The following is a 24,091-nucleotide window of genomic DNA, read 5'->3' as shown; positions in this document are numbered from 1 at the left end:
GGTTTTAGTTCTTTGGAATATGACCTTCAATAAGTAGTTTTCTGAATAAAATCTTCATTCATACTTTTGCGACAGTTTTCCATCATATGTGTTATTTTTTGTGGAATTTAGTCATATTTATACTGTTGTTCCTAAATCTGAAATACCGCTCAAGCCTATTTGTCTCTAACAGTAGTTCTGCAGTAACTATTACTCGTGTGCTGCACTCAACTGAGACAGAAGTCATGCTCCTTTATCATCTGTTCCTTGATGCTGTTCTGGTTAAAATTTATTTATCTAACTAACCTTGCTGAAATCGATAGTGAAAACTTTGGTATGAATTGTTGTCACATTATTTGTGATGAGTATGTGATTAATTTTCAGGTCATTATTCTTCGTGATACATTCTTGAAAGTTCTAAATAAGCCCTATTCTTATTTTATCACGTGAACATTAGGGTGCAGTTGGTTAATAGAAGCTTCGTCTTTAAGCCATTAAGTTGTGCAATATTCCTAGTTCTGTGGAATTCTAACGGAATCTAGCGATGGGAGTTTTATGAGTCATCGAGTCCTGAACACGTAACAACAGTTTATGTACATGTGTTGTGTACTGTTTAATCATTTATAATTGATTGAACAAGATACATGCTTCCTGCACTTTGAAAATTTATATACACTTAGTTTCTGCTCCCCTTTCCCTTCTGTATGTGGTCAATGCAGTGATGAGTTGAATAAAATACAGAACTAAGATCTTGTATTTAACAAAAATATCTTTCACGCTTTTTGTGTTCCGATGAAATTTGTAGGGTTTTTACATATATGTCCCTAACTCGAACCCACTACTCAGATTTACCCCTAATTTTGAAGTGTGCTTAAATTTGTTCCTCTTCTGTTAGTTCCTCTTATAGAAATGACCTTCCGTGCCGTCACCATCCTGTCAACGGGTTTTGACCGTCTGGTGAACAGTAACGTGATGAATAGTAAATAAAAAAATAGCAAACAAATTCAAAAAAATCTGAAAATTTGTGTGATCGAAGGTACTTGGGTGCGCAAGGTGCGTGTAAATTTATATGCTATTTCGACATTCTAGGAGCTCGTACCAAAGGAAAAAATAAAAACTGTACGCCTGTGAACAAAAAATTCAAAAAAAAAGCAAACAGATTCAAAAGAATCTGATTTTTTTTGGCGTCCAAGGTGCTTGGGTGCGCAAGGTGCTTGCAATTTTTTGTAGTGTTTCGACATTGTCGGAGCTCGTGGAGAAAAAAAGTAAAATTTGGCTCGGAAAAATCTTTGAAAAAATGCACTATGTTTTTTGCTAGAGCTCCTCACATGTCATTTGATCACAAAAACTTGGAACCACCTTGCGCACCCATGCCTCTTTGATGCCAAAAAAAATCATATATTTTTGAATTATTTTGCTATTTTTTCGAATTTACTGTTCATAGGCATACATATTTTTTTCCTTTGGTACGAGCTCGTGGAATGTGTAAATAGCATGAAAACTTGCACGCACCTTGCCCACCCAAGTAACTCTGATCCCACAAAATTTCAGATTTGGTGTTATTTTTTATCGAACTGTTCACCGAGTTATTGTTCACAAGACGGTCAAAGCCCGTTGACCGGACGGTAACGACATAGAAGGGCATTTCTATGAGGGGCAAATTTGAGTAGGTGGTTGTAGTTAGGGACAAAAATGCAAATGACCCAAACTTGTAATTGTTAGGAAAGCAACCTGTATTCCCATGAGGCCATAAGCCAGTATATATACATGTACAAGTGGTGGACTATATGCAGGAAACCTCTTATATATCGGGATAAATACAAAAGGTACATGACTTATATTATAACTCTAACACCCCCGCCCCCCTCAAACTCATGGTGGATGAACAACACTGAGTTTGGAGAGATAAAAGCCATGTTGTGCTTTAGTCTGGGCCTTCGTCAAGAAATCCGCCAACTGTAACTTGGAAGGCACATACTGAAGAGCAATGACCCGATCCTGCACAGCAGCGCGCACATAGAAAGCATCAACACCAATATGCTTGGTGAGCTCATGCTTCACAGGATCGCGCGCAATGCTAATAGCACCTGTACTGTCAGATAAGAGCAGAGTCGGTGTAGTGACAGAAACACCAAAATCCTGAAGTAACCACCGTAACCAAGTCACCTCTGCCGTCAAAAGGGCCATCGGTCGCAACTCAGCCTCTGCACTCGAACGGGAAACTGCAATCTGTTTCTTCGTCTTCCAGGCAATGAGAGAACCACCAAGAAAAACACAGTAAGCAGAAAGTGAACGGCGATCTGAAGGATCACTAGCCCACGTAGCATCCGAATAGGCCTGAAGCTGTAAAGAACTGGAGCGAGGAAAGAATAGACGGTGGGAGATCGTGCCCCGAAGATATCGGAGAACACGGAGGAGATGACTATAGCGAACCGATGTGGGAGCAGAGACGAACTGACTCAAAATATGAACCGGATAAGAGATATCCGGACGAGTGACAGCTAGATAAACAAGACTGCCAAGAAGATGACGATAACGCGTCGGGTCAGGCAGGGGATCACCATCAGTAGCGGAGGTGAACATTGAGCTCCATAGGAGTCTCAACAATGCGCTCATCAGTAAGAGCAGCACGAGGAAGAAGATCCTGGATATACTTTTCCTGGGATATAAAAAAGCCATCAGAGGTAGAAGAGACTTCAATCCGAAGAAAGTAGCGAAGAGGTCCAAATCAGACATAAGGAACTGCTCACGAAGGCGGGCCTTGACAAAGGCAATATACTCGGGGTCATCCCCAGTGATGACCATGTCATCAACATAGAGAAGAAGAAGAGTCCGACCACGAGGAGAAAGGTGAATAAACAATGCTGGATCATGAACACTGGCTGAAAAACCAGCGACAGTCACCACAGAGGCAAAACGCTCAAACCAGGCGCGGGGGGCTTGCTTAAGGCCATAGAGAGAGCGACGAAGACGACATACCATGCCATCAGGAACATAATACCCAGGTGGTGGCTGCATGTATACCTCCTCACGCAGCTCACCATTAAGAAAAGCATTCTTAACATCAAGCTGAGAGATAGACCAGTGGCGTGTAGAGGCCACGGCAAGAAGTGTACGAACAGTGGTCATATGAACCACATGAGCAAAAGTCTCGTCATAATCACGACCATGCTCCTGCTGAAAACCACGAGCCACAAGACGAGCTTTGTGACGCTCAAGAGAACCATCGGAGTGAGTCTTAACTTTGTAGACCCACTTACAAGTGATGGGACGGACTCCGGGAGGAAGGGAAACAAGATCCCATGTACCAGTGCGCTGAAGAGCAGCAATCTCCTCCGCCATCGCAAACTGCCATTCAGGATGAACAACAACTTGATGATAAGTAGTCGGCTCAAGAACAACAGCACCAGCGGTGGAAAATCCAAAGCGATCAACAGGTGGACAAGGACGAGAATGCAAGCCATAAGTAGGCTGAGACGAGGATGACGACACATCCACAGAGGCATCCACAGAACGTGAACGACGAGTGTAACACTGAGGAAAAGATGGAACAATGGAAGGAGGAATCGCCAAGGTAGAATCGGGGAGTGGCAACGAAGAAGTCACCGGAGATGAAGGTGTAGAATCCGGTGACATGCTAGGCGAGGAGACCGTGGAAGATGGTGGCGACAAATCGAGTGGAGGTGGAGAAGCAGAGGGAGCGGAACGAATAGGCAAAGGCTCGACGGGTGTGATAGGTGTGTCAGGAAAAGTGAGGAAAGAGATATCCTCCACTGAAAAGGTCGAGGAAGATGGGCGTGGGTAGAAGGGACGAGACTCACCGAAAATCACATCCCGAGAGATACGCATCCGACGACCGATAGGATCCCAACAACGATAGCCCTTATGCTCATCACTATAGCCTAAGAAGACACACTCAACAGACTAAGCGGTTAGTTTGGTGCGTTCGCGGGGGGCAAGAAGAACATAGCAAACACAACCAAACAAGCGAAGCATCGAATAATCGGGAGAACGATCAAAAAGACGCTCGAAAGGAACACCACCCTGTAGAGCAGCGGAAGGCTGGAGATTGATGAGATAGGTGGAGGTGGAGACGGCCTCAGCCCAAAAATGAGGCGGGAGAGAGGCAACAATCATCAATGCACGAGCCGTCTCGAGAAGATGACGATGCTTGTGCTGAGCCACACCATTCTGAGCGTGAGCATCAGGACAAGAGAATTGAGAGAGAGTCCCTTGCTCAGCAAGAACACTACGAGAAGTCATGAAATAAAGCCATGTGTAACGAGAGAAGTCATCTGTGAAAATAATATAGTATTTATGACCCCCTTTCGAAGCGAAGGGAGCCGGACCCCATACATCGGAATGAACTAAATCAAAAGTACGCTTAGACACTGACTCACTATGTGGATATGGTAACTGAATCTGCTTGCCAAGACGACAACCCTGACACTCTAAAGAGGCATCTCCTGAGACAGACCCCAGAAGACCTTGACGAACTAACGACGACAAACGAGAACCACACAGATGACCAAGTCGATGATGCCACTGCTGGATGGAACCAGTAGCCGAGGCGACCAAAGCGGAAGAACTGGCGATAGAGTGGGCAGCGGAAGGAACATGAAGCCAGTCCAACTCCGAAAGACCCTCAGAATCACGGCGGCGAGGACCAGCCCCAACCAGAGTGTGCGTGCGACGGTCCTGGACAGAACAAGAGTCAAGGTCAAGGATGACACGACAACCAGAATCAGCAAGTTGACCAGCGGAAAACAGATTCATGGTAAGTCGAGGAACATGAGCAACATCAGGAACAGAATAAGGAGTGGTAAGATTGCATGTACTAACGACAGAAAGGGGAGTACCATCAGCGGTGAGGACATGAACAGGAGAATCAAGCGATCGAAGAGAGGATAGAGTGGAAGAATTAGAAGACATATGAAAGGAAGCTCCAGAGTCCAGAACCCATGGGGATGTACCTGACTGTGTAGAAGGTGGTTGCTCAGTGCGGGAAGCCTCAGTCACAGAACCAACAGTACATGTCGAGGAAGAACCTGAAGCAGCGAGCAGACGTTAAGTCTCAGAATATCCTGCTCAGTCAAAGCGATGGCTGAAGCTGTCGAGGTAGATGACGAGGTCTCTGTAGATGATGATCGTGCCTTGCGCAAGTGTTTCTTCTTCGTGTAGCAGTGGGACTCAATATGACCATCATTGTTGCAGTAGCCACAATGTGAACGGGGGCGACCTGAGCCTCCAGAAGGAGTGGGCAAGAGCGGCGGAGCACTCGAGCGAGAAGGGGTCGGTGCAGCAGGTGGCGTAGAAGTAGCCCGAGTAGCGAGCACCGAGGGAACCTCCAGCAAACCAGCACCACGTAAGCGAGTCTCCTCAGCACGAATCTCAGAAAGGGCCTCCATGAGAGAGATACGGCCACGAGCAAACAACTGAGCACGCCGGGGCTCAAACTCCTTACGGAGCCGAAACAGGAACTCGTAGACGCGATGAAACTCCAAATCGGCCTGGACAGCCTGGCAATAGGGGCAAGTACGACAACCAGCACTGCGGAGAGAATCAAGCTGACGCTAGATAGCAGAACTCTGTGCATAGAAGTCATCAACAGTAGAGTCACCCTGTTGAAGAGCATGCTCCTGACGAACCATAGAGAGGTATAAGGCATCACCAGAGGGCTCATAGCACTGACGAAGGCGAGTCCACATCTCAAACACAGTAGGAAGGCCCAGAAACTCAGAGGCAAACTGAGGCAGAACGCTAGCAGTGAGAACAGCTGCAGCACGAGCATCATTATCAAGCCACTGGGTGTAAGCAGACAGAGCACCATGATATGTCTGAAGAGCCTCCTCATAAGAAGACCTTCTCATCATAAGCACGGATAGCGGCCTCATCAGCAAGCTTAGCCGCATCCTTTGCGGCCTGAGGAGCATCCGCAGGAAGAGCCGGTGGGGTCGGCGGAGTGGGAGCCACGGGAGGAACCGGACATGGTGGACAACAGACCTCGTCAGAAAGAAAAACCCATAGGCGGATGCCACGCATGTGAATGTGCATTAAGCCAATGAACTTTGTAGTTAGTGCCATCAAAGATAACCGGACAACGAGGAACAACAATGTAGCCGGATGCAGCAGAATTTTTTTTTTGAGATCACGTCGATACAGGAGAATCCGGCGAAATCCGACGAATTCAGCAGCAGGGGGGCGACGAGATCAGGAGCTGGTGGCGACAGGATCCAGCAGTTCGCAGTTTATTTAGCTGGCAGAGATCTTCTCGTTCGAACCAACAGCGCAACAATAGCGAGGAGAGATCGAGAGGGTGGTGGCGAGATCCAGCGAGGCAGCAGCCCGATCCGCGCCCGATCCGGTGAGGGCGTCGTCTGAAGTGGGCGACTGGTGGCGGCAGTGGACTGAAATCCGGTGAGGGCAGAAGACTGGCGGCGGGATCCGGCCTGGGATGAGGAGCACCGAGGCAGCAGTGGGGTCCGCAACAGCTGGATCCGGCCTGGGACGAGGAGCACCGAGGCAGCAGCGGGATCCGGCCCGGGACGATGCGGCGATGAGAACGGGAACAAGGAGAGTCAGCTCAGTAGATCGGATCAAGGGAACCAGAGACGTGTTCTAGCGGGACCAGACAAGAGCACGGACAGGGACGAGACGCCTTGCCAAGGCAGCGGCGACGGCTGTGGGTTGGGATTGAGAGGAGCACGAGTTGCGCGTGCTAAAAGAACCTAAGCTCTAATACCATGTTAGGAAAGCAACTTGTATTTCCATGAGGCCATAAACCAGTATATATACATGTACATGTGGTGGACTATATGCAGGAAACCCTTTATATATCGGGATAAATACAAAAGGGTATATGACTTATATTATAACTCTAACAGTAATCTTACGTGACTTGTTATTGGTGTGAGGCCTTCTGTAGGATGCCTGATCTATTGAAATTCTGTATTTCAGGAAGCAATGTTGAAGGCCGAGCTTCGGAATATGGAGAGATCACAAAAGCGAGAAGGAATAGATATGACATACCTAAAAAATGTGATCTTAAAGCTTCTTGAAACAGGTATCCGGAACTTCTTATTGCTTATTTTGCTGTTGATTGACAGATGATATGCAACATTGACTTGGTATCTTTTACACAGGGGAGGTGGGGGCCTTGCTACCTGTGGTTGCTATGCTACTACAGTTCAGCCCCGACGAGGTACTTGTAACTCGTATATAAAATGTTTTGTCGTAGTGTCCTAACTTGTAACCTCTGATATTGTTGAAGTAGTAGTACAAATTAGCTCTAGAAGGCCTAACATCCTCTATTATTCTAGCACATGGTTAAGTTACTCAAGTATTGTGGAAGTCACAGGGAAGCTGCTAAGCGTCGTGTAACATGTCTATAATGTAGAGCACATTCTAGACGCGGCAGTTCCAATTCCTATAGCATAATATAAATAACAAAAGCCACACGTAATTACAGGAAAACCCGATCCTTCTCAAACTTGCACTCTCAGCATATAAGCATTGACTAATTGTCGTTGTGATTATGTAAGTTTGTTTACCCTGAACACGGACTCGAGTCTATTATCTATGGATTATTGCTTTCATCCCGCTGACATGGGTACAGTTTTGGGAGTGTTTTGTTGTTGCAAGAAGTACTAAGAATTTATCTTGCTTCCATGCCTGCTATAAAGCATCCAATGATATCCCTAATACGGTGGTTGGAAATTATCTGCAACAGGAATGATTGTTATAACCCTGATAGTAAAATACTCTCTGTAAAGAAATATAAGATCGTTTAGGTCACTAATAAAGGGAGTACCAATTATGCCCTCTGAAGGAGAGAAGTTGACATACTTAACCTTGGCAGCTCAATAAATGCCAACATGGCGTCCTCTCAAATGTCGCTTCGCCGCCAGCTACAGCATTGTCAGATGGTGGATCGACACCAAACTCATTCTTTGGAAGATTCACATTCTAGTAGCGGTGCAAGATCTTGGTTTTGATGATCCTCCTTTTACAGAGGTAGATTCACATTCACGGGGTGATCCAAAATCCCAGCGGTCTTACTGATTGTGAAAGGTGGCTCTTTTGTTTGCATGCTTCTCAGCTCTTCTTACCTTTTGTAAAGTACTGTATATTATAAAAATAGAAAACCATAAATACATATATTATTTTTGATTTCTCGCTCTGGGTATTTAGATTCAAAGACAACGAGACACTGGCTTGATCCTTCCTCAGTTGGGGAAGCTCTCCGTCCTGGTGACCGTTCATGTTTTTTTGTAGAAAATGTCGTACACCTATGAGCATTATAGAATCATGCTAATTTGAAATTTTTGGATTTAGTGACCTAAGTGTGTTTTCTAGAACGACTCTCTTTGATTAGTCTATGACCGAGCCTGTGAATATTGAAAATGCAATTATATGACGAGGGAAACATGGTTCTGTTTCTAACGTTCCCACCGTTCCTCACAGCAGGAGAGACTGCTACTGTTGCTCCAATACCAATAATATGTTACTGGTTATTTACATACCCAAGGCTGAAACTCAGAGAAACAATCTACATTGTGAGAGCAACTCCAACTCGCCGACCTGAACAGTTCGTCGGAACTAAAAGAAAAACCGGCTCGCTTGTTGGTGGCGCATCCACCCCTGGATTGCCGGTGGCGCTTGTCACGTCCAAGATGCAACCCTATTCTCAATTTGGCACGAATGCCTCGTCAGGGATAGAAGCGCATCTCGTTGTGTCGCAAAAATGAATATCGTTACAAGTACATGTACTGAAAAGAAAAGATATATAAAGAGTTGGCTTATACTCGCTACAAGCTACATCAGAGTCACATCAGTACATTACATAATCATCAAGAGTAAGAGCAGGGTCCGACTACGGACGAAAACAAACGACAAAAGAAAAATGACGTCCATCTTTGCTATCCCAGGCTGCCGGCCTGGAACCCATCCTAGATCGATGAAGAAGAAGAAGAAGAAGCAACTCCAAATGAACAATCAACGCGCTCGCGTCACGTAACCTTTACCTGTACCTGCAACTGGTGTTGTAGTAATATATGAGCCACAGGGGACTCAGCAATCTCATTTCCAAAGGTATCAAGACTAGCAAAGCTTAATGGGTGGGGTAAGGTTAAGTGGTGAGGTTGCAGCAGCGGCTAAGCATATATATATGGTGGCTAACTTACGAGTACAAGAAATAAGAGGGGGAAGATCTACGCATAACGGACGTGAACTACTGATGATCAAATGAATGATCCTGAACACCTACCTACGTCAGACATAACCCCACCGTGTCCTCGATCGGAGAAGGAACTCACGAAAGAGACAGTCACGGGTATGCACACAGTTGGCATGTTTTAATTAAGTTACTTCAAGTTATCTAGAACCAGTGTTAAACAAAGCTTCCACGTTGCCACATAACCGCGGGCACGGCTTCCCGAAAGATTTAGCCCTGCAGGGGTGCTCCAACTAGTCCATCACAAATTACCACAAGCCGCATAGAAATCCTCAATCACGAAGCTCGCGATCTCGTCGGATTCCCTAGTGGAAAACCTCAACTCTGAGATTACCCAAAGCATCACCGGAATCCCGATGCACAAGATATCTCTTCAAAGGTAAAACTAATCCAGCAAGGCCGCCCGACGTGTCGACGATCCCGATAGGAGTCGCGTACCTCGTTCTCAGGACACGGCGGATGAGCTAGACGTCGGGATCGCTAAACCTCCGGGTGACCAGAGGGGCGCCGAACATCGCTCAGGTGGGACCAACACTCATGAGGAGCACTGGCCCGGGGGTTGATTAACTTATCCTCGGGGTCCGGAAAGTCCCTATGCAATTTTATTAGGTGTTTAGGCAAATGTAGTACCAAAGTTGGGCCTTGCCAGACCAGCTTTAATCTAAAACGAATTATCAAGGGGGTCCCCATAACAACCCCGATCGTGTTAGGAGCGCTCATTTATGGAACATAACACCGGTAGCCGGAAACTAAGGGGGCAAAGGTGGAACAAAACACCATGCTAGAAAGGCTGAGCCTTCCACCTTTTACCAAGTATATAGGTGCATTAAATTAAATAGCATCAATATAGTGATATAACAAGGAACCCATGCTTTCACATGGAAGCATCTGCATCTGCAACTAGCAACGCTATCAACAGGGTTAAGCAAGCAGTAACATAGCCAAACAGTGGTTTGCTAGGTCGAACAGGTTGAAGGTTTCATGGCATTGTTGAGAGGCTGATATTTAACATGTGGTAGGCAACGAGACATAACGAGAGAAACGATAAAACTAGCATGGCAATGATAGTAATGGTATCTGGCGAAATGATCATCTTGCCTGAGATCCTGCTTGGAAGAAGAATGACTCCGTGAAGCAGTCGAACCGATGTAGTCGAACGGGTCCTCACATCCGACACGCTTGCGGAACTCTATCGAGACGGGGAAAGCCGGAACAAGCATCAACACACGATATTCACCACACGGTGCAACAACACAAATGATGCATGAGCAGCTGAAAACATGCAAGTCACGGCATGGCAAATCACACAATCAAACACTACACATTAAGTGAAGTTCAATATGCACGAGTTGCATATTGACGAAACTCCACGTTAATTATTTAGTTCACTCCCGGTTATCTACACGGCAATATTAATGTTGTCAAACATGCAAGAGGTGGAGCGGAAATTAAACTACCTATCTAGGCATTTTAAATGAGGTCGGAAATGACATATAGCATCTCCGAGACGACCTCACACGTTAATTTACAATTCTGTCCAGATCTGAACTAATGCATTTAATTGTTTGTTAAACAGCAAAACAAATAGGTTCACGTGATTCTACGCATCAAGGCAAGCAAACTACACATAAAGAGCATCTCCAACGGAGCTACGGATCAAAAGTTACAAGCACCGCAAGATATGATGGCATGAATGCAATATGTGTGCAACGACGGCTACGAGCACTTCAAAACAAACAACCAGCAAGAGAAAATGAAACTACACGAGATTCTAAGCAAGTTTCATGTAGGACACGATCAAATCGGAGCTACGGTTCAACATCTACAAGCAAAACAAGAAATGATTACAAATTGCCCAAAACAGCCACATAGCAACTTCTACGCCTCACAACTTCGGCTACCCAACTCCGATATGCTCAAGCAAGGCATGGCACGGAAGTGGGCAAGAAGCACTACTACAAACTACTAACAACAACTACCATGGCAGCAAGGAGCACTAGGAAAAGAAGACACAAACTGACATCTCACGCACTATTTCAGACTTAGTGAAAATAACACCTCCTGAAAGTGCAGTTTTCAGCCTGAAGCAATATTGACAGCAGAAAAACCTATAGCTACAGGACTCCAAATGGCATGAAAATTTACAGCATGCTAGAGAAACACAAGGGGTACAACTAACTCCATTGAACCAACCTCGAAAGAGCTATAGAACACAAGATGCAAGCAAGACAAGACAACAACAAAATATAACAGATTCCAGACTTAGAAATATTTCAGCACGTCTAAAACAGCACTAATCCTAGCAACTTGAGAGCAAGCAAACAACACCTAAACATGCATTTCTATTGCAACCAAAAATACCAGGGGCTAGTCTAAACATCCCAGATCGACTCTCTAGTTGACAGCTACTTCCAACGAGGCACGGAATAAATCCTACGAATTAAACAAAAGGGCATCACGGCAAAATATCGCGCGAACTAACTTCCTCAAAAACTAAAACTAATTGCACAGAAAAATCCATGGGATTTTTCTACCCCGGAAACATATAGAATATGTGGGGTTTGCAACACAAAATAATGCCACACATTAATGCGAGATAATCACCTATATACGGGAAAATAAACTACCGGCAAATCCCTACACGTAAAAATACAATTGACCGCTCTAAAATACACGGAAAAATAGATTCTAAAACATGGACATTTAATCTACGGTATACGGGCAGTCCGGACACGCACGAGAAATAGATACAGACACTAACCTAATGGGACAGCACGGTAAACAGTGCATTTGGCACGTAAAACTACGTCAAACAACTATGCAAGTTGCAAAAACGGATACTACGCGAAAATCTACACGAAAACCATATATTACTCGCCCCGATCCGACACACGGATTTTAAAGTACGCGCGATCTAATATACGGATATTTTTTCTGGAATTTAAAATTCCGAAAAGCCTAAAAAAATCTATCGGGCCGAACAGGTTAAGCGCAACACATTAAAACACGCTGGGGGCGGGGGAATAGTCTCACCTGGGGAAAAGGCCTCTTGGGCCGGCCTGGTCGGAAGGAGGCCGAAGGGTCTCGGCTGGGCCTGCTCATGGTGGCGCTGTTGGGCCGAAGGGGAGCTGCGCGGCTGCTGGGCCTCGTGGGCGCGCACGGCCCACAGCGAAGGTCAACGCGGAGGGAACCGGCGTCGTCCTCCTCGCTCCCGCACGAACAGCGACGGAGCTCCATGGCGTGGGGCTTCGGCGGCGGCGCGCCCAGGCACGGGGGCGGCGAGAGACTCCGGGGACGAGCGGATCCGGCCGGGATCCTCCGGATCTGGCCGCTGGCGGGGCTGTGGTCGTCGCGGCGGCGCGAGCTGGCGGCGGGCGAAGTGCTTCCGGCGGGCTCCCTCGCAGCGACGATAACTGCGGCGGCGAGGACGGGCGCAGGCGGCGGGGACGCTCGGGCGCGCGCGGGGAACCAGCACGGCTAGGCGGCGCATGCGGCGGCGGCCGGTGGCCAGTGGCCGGCGGGGAGCGACTCCGGCGTGGGCTGGCTCGGGCAGGAGGAGCATCGGGATCCGGGGCAGAGAGTTTGCGGCTGAAAGGATCGATATGGTTGGCTAGAGGGGGGGGTGAATAGACAACGACCACTTTTTAATTAATCTTAACAAGTTAAGGTAAACACTATACGGGTTCACAAATAATATGACAAAGAGGTGACCCCTATAGAAGCTATCAACAAGACCTATTAAGACAAGTAAGATATTGTAACAAGGAAAAGCAAATACAAAGTAAAGGTTAGAGATAACCACAAGTGGAACCGATGGAGACGAGGATGTGTTACCGAAGTTCCTTCCCTTTGACAGGAAGTACGTCTCCGTTGGAGCGGTGTGGAGGCACAATGCTCCCCAAAAAGCCACTAAGGCCACCGTATTCTCCTCACGCCCTCGCACGATGCAAGGTACCGTAATTCCACTATAGGTGCCCTTGAAGGCGGCGACCGAACCTTTACAAACAAGGTTGGGGCAACTCCACACAAATCTTGGAGGCTCCCAACAAGACCACGAAGCTTCACCACAATGGAATATGGCTTCGAGGTGACCTCAACCGTCTAGGATTCTCAAACACCCAAGAGTAACAAGATCCGCAAGGGATAGGTGGGGGAATCAACTTTTCTCTCGGTGGAAGTGTGGATCTAGGCCTTCTCAACCAATCCCTAAAGAATCAACAAGTTTGATTGGCTAGGGAGAGAGATCGGGCACTTTTAAGCTTGTGGAGCAACAATGGAGCTTAGAGAGGTAAGAGATAGGGTTCCTCAGCTAGAAGAACCCTTTATATAGTGGGGGGAAAATTCAGACCGTTTTCCCACTCTCTGCCCGAGATCCAGCGGTACTACCGCTGGGAAGGAGCGGTACTACCGCTGCCTGGCGGTACTACCGCTGGGGCGTCCAACGGTACTACCGCTGGGGCTTCCAGCGGTACTACCGCTGGAACCAGCGGTACTACCGCTGGCCCTTGGTAGTGCATAAACACTACTACCGCCGAGAAAGTCTTCGCAAAAGGGTCCGTCCACGAACTACCGCTAGGTAGGTGGAACAGGGCACCTGGAGCGGTACTACCGCTGACCAGGGGCGGTACTACCGCTGAACAGGGGCGGTACTACCGCTGGCCAGCGGTACTACCGCTGAACAGGGGCGGTACTACCGCTGGCCAGCGGTACTACCGCTGAACAGGGGCGGTACTACCGCCAGCCAGCGGTACTACCGCTGGATGCAGCGGTACTACCGCTGGTAGTCCAGCGGTACTACCGCTGGGGACCATTTTGCCGAGACGCAAAGAACAAACAGGCGAGGGCCGCTCCAAGGATAAAGGAAAGGGAGAAAATAGAGGTGTGCGTGTGCAAAGATAGATTCCACCCAAACCTTTCCACTACGGATCCCCTCTTAATAGTACGGCTTTCCTATGACTCAAATGAAGAGAATCTAGGATAGCGCCGTGCTTCCGTTCCCGAAGAGAGGAGTCGTGTCGTCTTGTGCCGTTGACGAATGTTGCCTGAAACCTTGACACACACGATTAGTCCTGTATGGTACTGTCATCAATCACCAAAATTACTTAGGCATAAATTATGCCTCAACAATCTCCCCCTTTTTGGTGGATTGATGACAATACCGGATTTGCATGGATAATAATATGAGAATAAAAAGGATGGAGATATATGACATATGACTCACAGCATATGATGGAAATAAATCCAATCTCACATAGGATAGATCATGTCTCACACACGATAGCAAACAAAGCAAACCAAGTTCAAAGCAAATCAGCAAAGCAATGCAAAGTTCAAATGAAATCAAATCCCTAGACTCTCTCCCCCTTTGGCACAAGACACCAAAAAGGGGGCACACCTAATGTCACAGGTAGCTACTCCTCGTCCTCAGGATCACCAGACTCGTCGTTCCCCTCCTGGTCAGTCTCCTCCTCATCTTCCGCCTCATCACCCGACCACTGGTACCCCTGAGCCTGCATCCAGGTGGCCTCCGGCGTGATGTCGTCCTCTGAGCCACTGGAGATGTCCACATCCAAGGTCCTGAGAACACGCTTATGCCTCTGGTGGCTCTGCTTCTCAGCCATGTGTGACTGATACTGACCCTTGGCCTGCATACAGAAGAGAGTCTTCATCTTGTCCTGCAACTTGATAGCCCAAGATGGCATGGCAGACGAGCGGGGCTGAGAGGCAGGTCCTCTACCAGCAGCGGTCTCTGTATCTGTGTCCATTTGCTGAGAGGAGGAAGATGGGTTGGTCCACTTATCCTTGATGCGCAGCTTGATTGGGTCATGCACAATATAGTCAGACTGTGCGTAGACCACCTCATCCGGATACGCCTGTTGCCACTTGTGGCAGATGTAAGCAAACAGGTAAGGCCCGTAGATAGGGACCTTACGGTTGATAATGCAGTTCCATAGTTCTGTGAACATCACATCTGCAATATCTAGTTGAGCAGACTCCACAGACATAGCCTCCTCACACAGTAACAACATCTCAGCCAAGGCGCCATGGACCTCATCGAAGTTACCACTCCGAGGGAAGAGGGTGTTCCGAAAGATGCGGTGCATAATGTCCAGGTGTTTGGGAAGCACCCCCTTCCTCAGATATAGTGGCTGCAGTCTGTCCTTTGCAAGGCCCTTATCAGCGGGGACTGGAGCGTGAGGACGCAGCCCAAGAGGGGTGTCAGCACCCTGAAAATCAATGTGCAGGAACTGCATGAACTCTGACCAGGAACCAGTCATCTTCTGTGGCCCAGTCATCCAAATCATGGAGCGTTGTTCATCATGGGAGAAATGAACAGTGACGTAGAACTGAGCAACTGTCGTGGGATCAAAATCTGTCTTGAAGGTGATGATGTTTTTGAGCCCCATCTTGTCAATCAAAGCAAGAGCATCACCAAAGTAATCTGTATGCCGCTGAAGATGTCCAAAATCAATCCACTGGACAGAGATGTAATTCTTCTTGAAGTTTGCAATGACATCTCGATATATCCTGCAATGGTCCTTAACCCAGACATTTTCAACTCCCTCGATCGTCTCCCTCTCCTGGAGATAGTGGTTCTTGGTGCGAAACTGCAGAAACTCTTTAGGAGACATTGCTCGGATGTTCACCCTCTTGTCCTTGTGGGCAACCTTCTTGAAGGACTTCTTCTTAGGGGGGAGACCAGACGTGGCAGACCCCTCGGGCGCCTCTGTGTTGCGAAACTGTTTGGATGCCGTGTCCCGTGGGGGGTTCGAACGGCGAGCAGAGCCACCTGTGACACAGACCACAAAGCGAAAAAAGAGGCAACACGAAAAGTCAAGGCAATGGATCTTGAAAGTGCAGAGAAAAGAAACAAAAGAAAACATGCATTGCTAAGCCCAAGGAGAAAACACCGTGAATGCTCCTGGCGGTAGTACCGCCAGTTCTGGCGGTAGTACCGCTGGGAGTCCTGGCGGTAGTACCGCCAGTCCTGGTGGTAGTACCGCTGGGGGTCATAGCGGTAGTACCGCTACCCCTGGCGGTAGTACCGCTGGGACCTGGCGGTAGTACCGCTACCCCCTGGCGGTAGTACCGCTGGGGGTTTGACTGTCAGATCTAGACATATAAAACTCGTATTCTAGGGCATGGACTGAATATATAATCATTAATACGTATACATCAGCCCTATTGTCAAAAGGAACACATAGTAACACGAGGTACAAACATGCATAGGCAAGAGAGAGCACGTTTTAGATCTAATAAAAAAGGTTCAAATATCCGATCTAAGACGATGAAACCCTAAACCACGGCAGCAATCTTAGCAACAAGCCATTGGATCAACAAGATGAATGCAATCCCCAATGCTCCTAACCCTAGAACACGAAAAACAACCAAATAGAAGAGGGGAGGAGCTTTTGTTACCGGGATTCATGGCTTTGGAGGAGGAAGAAGAAGTAAATCAGCCCTTCCACACCAACGGGAAGAGAGAGCTCCTCCAAGAAAGATCCAAACAACGGGTTTTCGGGGTAGGGGAGGGAGGAGCCGCGAGGAAGAAGAAACAGATTGAAAATCGGGCTCCCCCTCCCTTTATATAGCCCAAGGGGTATGGGCAGCGGTAGTACCGCTGCACTACAGCGGTAGTACCGCTACCTAGCGGTAGTACCGCTGGAGTGCAGCGGTAGTACCGCTGGGGGTCCTGGCGGTAGTACCGCTCCCCCTGGCGGTAGTACCGCTCCCCCTCGAAACCCTAGAAATATTCCGGCCGGCCGAGTTAGATTTTGAATTCTGGCGGTAGTACCGCTACCCATGGCGGTAGTACCGCTGGGGTCCTGGCGGTAGTACCGCTACCCCTGGCGGTAGTACCGCTGGGGTCCTGGCGGTAGTACCGCTACCCTGGCGGTAGTACCGCTGTACATGTTTCAGCACGGCCAAGGAAAGCGGGAAAACTTGGGCACATGACAAGTGAGTAAAAAGGGATGACTTCTAAGAAAAAGTACCGACTTGTCATTGTATATCCTCTCCTTTATACGCAAGAGAGGATGGAGGGGCGGTGGCCGAGGCCACCTATGTTTGAGACAATGGTATGACACCGCGAAGAATTATCCTTGGGTTCATGACCAATGCTCGTCTTTGAGGCACAAGTGCCATTTGACAATGGCTAAAGTGAAAGACTAGATTGATTTACGCATAATGGGGGGAGGGAGAGTTCATTGAGAGAACAACACTCCCCCTATGTCCATGCCTACATCTAGACCAAGATGGAATGTGAAGTGAGGTGCAATATGCCTAGTTTCAATCCACATTACTCGAATCAATGATATTTAGCTCATGCCTTAACTCCCGGAACCTTGCTTCATCAAGTGGCTTGGTGAAAATATCTGCAAGTTGCTCTTCAGTGTGAATGAAGTGAACCTCAATATCACCTAGCTTGATATGTTCACGGATGAAGTGATGACGAATATCAATATGTTTGGTTTTGCTATGTTGCACTGGGTTGAGGGAAATCTTGATGGTGCTTTGATTGTCACATAGAAGAGGCACTTTGTCACAAGTGACACCATAATCCTTTAAAGTTTGCCTCATCCATAGCAATTGTGCACAACAACTTGCAGCTGCCACATACTCAGCTTCGGTGGATGATAAGGAGACACAGTTCTGCTTCTTTGACGACCAACTTACCAAAGAGCGACCAAGGAATTGGCACCCTCCAGATGTTGACTTCCTCTCCACACAATCTCCAGCCCAGTCTGAGTCAGAATAGCCAACTAGCTTGAAGTTTGCTCCTTTGGGATACCAGAGGCCAAAGTTTGGGGTATGAGCCAAATATCAAAAGATTCGTTTGACAGCCATGTAATGACTTTCTTTTGGTGCGGATTGAAACCGTGCACATATCCCTACACTCAACATAATATCCGGTCTAGATGCACAAAGGTAAAGGAGGGATCCAATCATGGAGCGGTATACCTTTTGATCCACTGCTTTACCATTGGGATCACTGTCAAGCTTGCATCTGGTTGGCATGGGAAACTTGACCGGTTTGACATCTTCGAGCTCGAACCGTTTGAGCATGTCTTGAGTGTACTTGGCTTGTTTGATGAATGTCCCTTCTAGACCTTGCTTAATCTCGAATCCGAGAAAAAACTTCAACTCTCCCATCATGGACATCTCAAACTTCTCAGTCATTAGCGCGGCAAATTCTTCATTGAATGAAATGTTAGGAGAGCCAAAGATAATATCATCAACATATAGTTGGCATATGAACAAATCCCCTTTAACCCTCTTAGTAAAAAGAGTGGGATCAATCTTCCCAATTTCAAACCCACGATCTTGTAACAACTCAGTAAGGTACTCATACCACGCGCGTGGGGCTTGTTTAAGACCATAGAGTGCCTTATTGAGTTTGTACACATGATTTGGGAGCTTGGGATGTTCGAATCCCGGGGGTTGTTTGACATATACCAACTCATTTAAAGGACCATTAAGAAATGCACTTTTCACATCCATTTGCTGTAATTTGAAGTTATGATGAGAAGCAAAAGCAAGTAGCATGCGAATAGATTCTAGACGAGCGACAGGGGCAAAGGTTTCACCATAGTCGATACCCTCGACTTGGGAGTAACCTTGAGCCACCAATCTTGCCTTGTTTCGAATCACAATTCCATTTGCATCTTGCTTGTTCTTGAATATCCATTTGGTCCCGATGACATTATGTTCCTTCGTTGGTCGTGGCACTAGATCCCATACTTGGTTGCGCTCGAAGTTGTTAAGTTCTTCGTGCATGGCCATAAGCCAATCCTCATCATCGAGCGCTTCCTGTACCTGTTGAGGTTCACAATACGAGACAAACGCGTGATGCTCACAATAATTCCAAAGTTGTTGACGGGTAGATACTCCCCTTTTTAAACTACCAAGAACATTCTTCATAAGATGTGACTTGGCTTTCAGCTTGTTCGCATTCTTGGCTGCTCGACGCTCCAAGAGTTCTTCATTAGATAACAGGGGAGCATCGACTTGTATCTTTTGTTTGCCCTTGCGTCTTGAGCCGGTTGTTTGACCTCCAGAAGGGAATTGTGAGACAGTCTCCTGATCACTTTGTCCTTCGACTTGAGCAGGTTCACTAGTTTGATCTTGTATTAGTGGTTGCTCTTGATCTTGATCTCGTGTTGGTTCAAGGTCTTGGGGTAGTGCTTGAGTGGGCATATCACCATTGTTAGGCAATTGATCTTGACCGAGAGCTTGATCAACTTGTTGAGAGTCTTCTCTTTGTTCATCGGAAGCTTGTGGGGCTTGTGGGGGTGATGGCTCCACTTGAGTAGAGCATTGTCCTTCTCCTTCGGCCATAAGGGGTTCCTCAATGGGGAGTATTTGACCAATCCCCATTCTTCTTATGGCTTCGGGAGGAATTTCATCACCTATATCACAAAGACCACTTTGCTCCACTTGGGAGCCATTATTTTCGTCAAACTCCACGTTACACGTCTCCTCAATTAGTCCGGTGGACTTGTTGAGGACACGGTAAGCATGAGAGTTTGTAGCATAACCAACAAAGATACCCTCATGTGCTCTAGAGTCAAATTTAGCTAACCGAGCTCCCTTTTTAAGAATGAAACACTTACAACCGAATACCCGGAAGTACTTGAGATTGGGTTTGTTTCCAGTTAGAATCTCATACGGAGTCTTGTTCAAGCCTTTGCGGATGTAGAGCCGATTGGACGCATGACATGCTGTGTTGATGGCCTCTGCCCAGAAGTTGTATGGAGATTTGAATTCTGCCATCATTGTTCTTGCAGCGTCTATCAAGGTCCGGTTCTTCCTTTCTGCCACGCCGTTTTGCTGAGGGGTATATGGTGCAGAATATTGGTGCTTTATTCCCTCATCACCTAGAAACTCATCTAGGGTATAGTTCTTGAACTCGGTGCCGTTGTCACTCCTGATCATCAAGATCTTTGCTTCATGTTGACGTTGCGCTTCATTGGCAAAGTTGATGACCGTTTGTTGAGTTTCACTCTTCCTTTTGAAGAAATATACCCAGGTATATCTTGAGTAGTCGTCAACAATTACTAAGCAATACTTTCTGCCTCCAAGACTATCGAATGTTGGAGGACCAAACAGATCCATGTGAAGAAGTTCCAATGGCCTCTTAGTGTAGATAAGAGTTGATGGACGATGAGCAGTTTCATGAATCTTTCCTTCAATGCAAGCACTGCAAACACGATCTTTAGCAAAGCTCACATTTGTTAGTCCACGAACATGGTCCCCTGTCAGAAGACTTTGCAAAGACCTCATATTGACATGAGCTAAACGGCGATGCCAAAGCCAGCCCACGTCAACTTTAGCCATTAGACATGTCGCAGTCTTAGTGGGTCGCTTTGAAAAGTTTACCACATAGAGACCATTTTCGACATGTCCAACATAGGCTACTTTAAGAGTCTTGCTCCTTAGGAGGACCACAGTGTCAATATTAAAGAATGTGGAAAAACCCATGATTGCAAGTTGACGAACGGAAAGTAAATTGTAGGCAAGAGACTCAACAAGCATGACCTTCTCAATAGACAAATCTTGAGAGATGACCACCTTACCAAATCCCAATACCTTTGACGAGGATGCATCAGCGAATTGGACATGGGTAGGCATAGATGGAGAAGGGTGCACATCCACCACTAAGTCCTTGCTTCCGGTCATATGATTTGTTGCTCCTCTATCGAGCAACCATGACACCCCACCGGAAGCAAACTCCTGCAATAGATCAAGGCTTGGTTTTAGGTACCCATTTTTTAATGGGTCCTTTCATGTTAGAGACAAGGGTCTTAGGAACCCAGATAGCCCATTCAATATCTTCATCGTAGGAACCAATAAATCTGGCATAAACATGCCCATCACTAGCACAACATAACACATAAGAGGAATTGAGTTTGCCGGCTGTGTGAGTAGGAGCGGCTTTGCCCTTCTTGAGGTTCCCATAGTCCACCTTGTTCCTGTTCACCTTCTGAGTACCCTCACCCTCCTTGACAAAGATGTCCATGAGGGTGAGAGATCGTTTGCTCTTGTTCTTTCTTTTACCTTTTGACTTGGAGGTAAGTCCAATTCCTTCCTTTCCTACAACACCCTTTTGAGTGCTCAAGAGATCGTTCAGACTCTTCTCACCTTGTCTGCATGACACAAGGCCCTTCTCAAGTTTCTCCTTTAACTTGGCATTTTCTTCCACAAGATGAACATGCTCACAACAAGGGTTAGTTGCACAAGTATTATCAATTAGCACAAAGGGAGGACAAGTAGAGATCTCCTTGGTAAGCTTTGCTTGGAGTTGATCATGAGACTCTTTCAGAGCGAAATGAACACCTTTCAAGGCTTTGTGGGCCTTGTCAAGTATGTCAAACTCTTCTTTGAGTCTGTCACGGCCAACCTCAAGAGCATACTTTTCAGATTTAAGCATGCGAGTAAGAACAACATCATGATCCAGTTTCTTTTGCATTTTAGTGCAGTCATCGTTATATGACTCCTCAAGAGCCAAACGAAGAGTGCGCTCTTCTTCAAGAGTACTAGATAATTCGGCAATTTCATCGGCATAGTCACAACTATGTCCATGAAGCTCGGAGATGGTCTCCTCATGAGACTCAATAAGGTCAGTGGCCTCACCCAATTGTTCCAAGAGAGCAACAAAATGCTTCTTGGTTTCTCCCTTAATAGTGCATAGAAACTTATCAAGATCATGCTCATTAAGTTCTCCAACATCACTATCTTCTACACAATTTAACAATGAAGGAGTAGAAGTAATGTTGGTCTTAATGATAGAAGTTACCTGATTGGTACCTTTTGCCATGAGGCACTTGGTGATGTGGTTCTCGTTGGGGGCGTTGAAGAGAGACACCTTCTGGGAAGGGGTAGTGGCTATAGCAACAGTTGCCGTTGCCACTGTATCATCATCATCATCATCATCAGAAGGATACTCCTCCAGGGCCACCATTCCTTTTGGGTGAGGTTTCTTCACAAAGTTGTTCTTGATTGGAAATGATTTGGTTTTGTCTTTGCGAATGAGCTTGCCTCCATTGTCTTCTCTCTTCTCATATGGACATTCTGCCACGAAGTGACTCACGTTGCCACAGTTATAACATGTCCTTACTCGTTGTTTGGGTTTGAAACCACTTGAGTTGTTCTTGTTGAAGGTTGGTCTTGAGTTCCTTTTATTTCCCCAGAATTTCCTTGATGCAAGAGCCATGTGCTCATGATAGGCATACTTTGTGTCTTCCGGGCAGCTCTCCTCTTCCTCATCTTCTTCTTCTTCTTCAAGCATTACTCTTGCTTTCAACGCAAGTTTGGGTGAAGTGATTTTTGATCGGACACGAGCAAGTGCATTGTCGGCAGTTTCGTTCATGATTGACATTGCAATGAACTCATCCAACACTTCACTGGAAGACAAAGAGTGAAAGTCTGGCCGCTGACGAATGACAGATGACATGGCTTTGTTGAAAGGCATGATGGCTTTGAGAAACTTGCGTTTGACCCAAATGTCATCCACATCCTTACTTCCATAATCCTTTAGTGCCACGGCAATAGCAGTCACCCTCCGATAGAGATCACGAGGGTCCTCTTCTTCCTTCATCACAAACTCATCGGCCTGATCAAGTATCACTTCATAGTTGGATCGTTGAATACTTGAGCTTCCCTTATACAACACCATAATATGCTCCCAACAATCCTTGGCCAATGTGAAGGGACGTAAGTGGGGAAGATCTTCAGGTGGCACAACAGACTGAAGGATAAACAGCGCAGAGTGATTATATTGATTGTCTGCATCTTCTCTTGGAGTGAGGTTGCTTGGGTCATGGGGGTAATATCCTTGCTCGATAATTCTCCACAAGTTTGTTGAGCTGTGATTCAAATGAGACTTAATAGAAAATACCCAGTTAGCAAAGTCACCTTTCACAAGTTTAGGAGGAGGACCAACAGGATTAAGACGAGGTGCGAGAACGGGTCCTCCATAAGTCATGGGAGGTGGAACAGAGGCATGTGTTCCAGTCCCATCCATTTCGTGAGGTGAAGCAGGTTGCATACCTTTAGCCGCTTCCTTAGAGGAGTTGGCCTCCGAATCGGAAATGGTCGGTTTAACCACTAAAGCCGGTTCGGGTGAACTTCTAAGACCATCAATTAATTCCTTAAGCATGGTTTTGACTTCGCTCGTCAAGGACGTCTTGAGGGCTGCCATAGCCGTATTCAAGTCATCCCTTGTGACCGAAGTCAAGTCCATGCCCTCGGGTTGCCCATGGTTCACTTCCTCTTCGCCTTCCATACTCTTCGGGTGGTTAAACCCTTAATAAAGAGACGTGGCTCTGATACCAATTGAAAGGATCGATATGGTTGGCTAGAGGGGGGGGGGGGGGTGAATAGACAACGACCACTTTTTAATTAATCTTAACAAGTTAAGGTAAACACTATACGGGTTCACAAATAATATGACAAAGAGGTGACCCCTATAGAAGCTATCAACAAGACCTATTAAGACAAGTAAGATATTGTAACAAGGAAAAGCAAATACAAAGTAAAGGTTAGAGATAACCACAAGTGGAACCGATGGAGACGAGGATGTGTTACCGAAGTTCCTTCCCTTTGACAGGAAGTACGTCTCCGTTGGAGCGGTGTGGAGGCACAATGCTCCCCAAAAAGCCACTAAGGCCACCGTATTCTCCTCACGCCCCCGCACGATGCAAGGTACCGTGATTCCACTATAGGTGCCCTTGAAGGCGGCGACCGAACCTTTACAAACAAGGTTGGGGCAACTCCACACAAAGCTTGGAGGCTCCCAACAAGACCACGAAGCTTCACCACAATGGAATATGGCTTCGAGGTGACCTCAACCGTCTAGGATTCTCAAACACCCAAGAGTAA

General features: G+C 46.8%; 1 protein-coding gene across 4 annotated transcripts in view; it reads left to right on the top strand.

Moving 5' to 3' along the window:
* The window catches only part of LOC123426227 (protein GRIP), a 55,596-nt gene extending 47,280 nt beyond the window's left edge, over positions 1-8,316 (top strand). For all 4 annotated transcript variants that reach the window (XM_045110017.1, XM_045110014.1, XM_045110018.1 and 1 more), the window contains 3 exons: positions 6,937-7,042; positions 7,122-7,180; positions 7,838-8,316. In XM_045110017.1, the coding sequence (XP_044965952.1) occupies positions 6,937-7,042; positions 7,122-7,180; positions 7,838-7,948 (276 nt within the window). In that variant the 3' untranslated portion in view covers positions 7,949-8,316. The remainder of the gene's footprint in view (positions 1-6,936; positions 7,043-7,121; positions 7,181-7,837) is intronic.
* Positions 8,317-24,091: the final 15,775 nt, after the last annotated feature.

This window comes from Hordeum vulgare, chromosome 2H, assembly GCF_904849725.1.
Source record: "Hordeum vulgare subsp. vulgare chromosome 2H, MorexV3_pseudomolecules_assembly, whole genome shotgun sequence".
Taxonomy (NCBI): domain Eukaryota; kingdom Viridiplantae; phylum Streptophyta; class Magnoliopsida; order Poales; family Poaceae; genus Hordeum; species Hordeum vulgare.
This window is presented reverse-complemented; position numbering and strand designations above follow the sequence as displayed.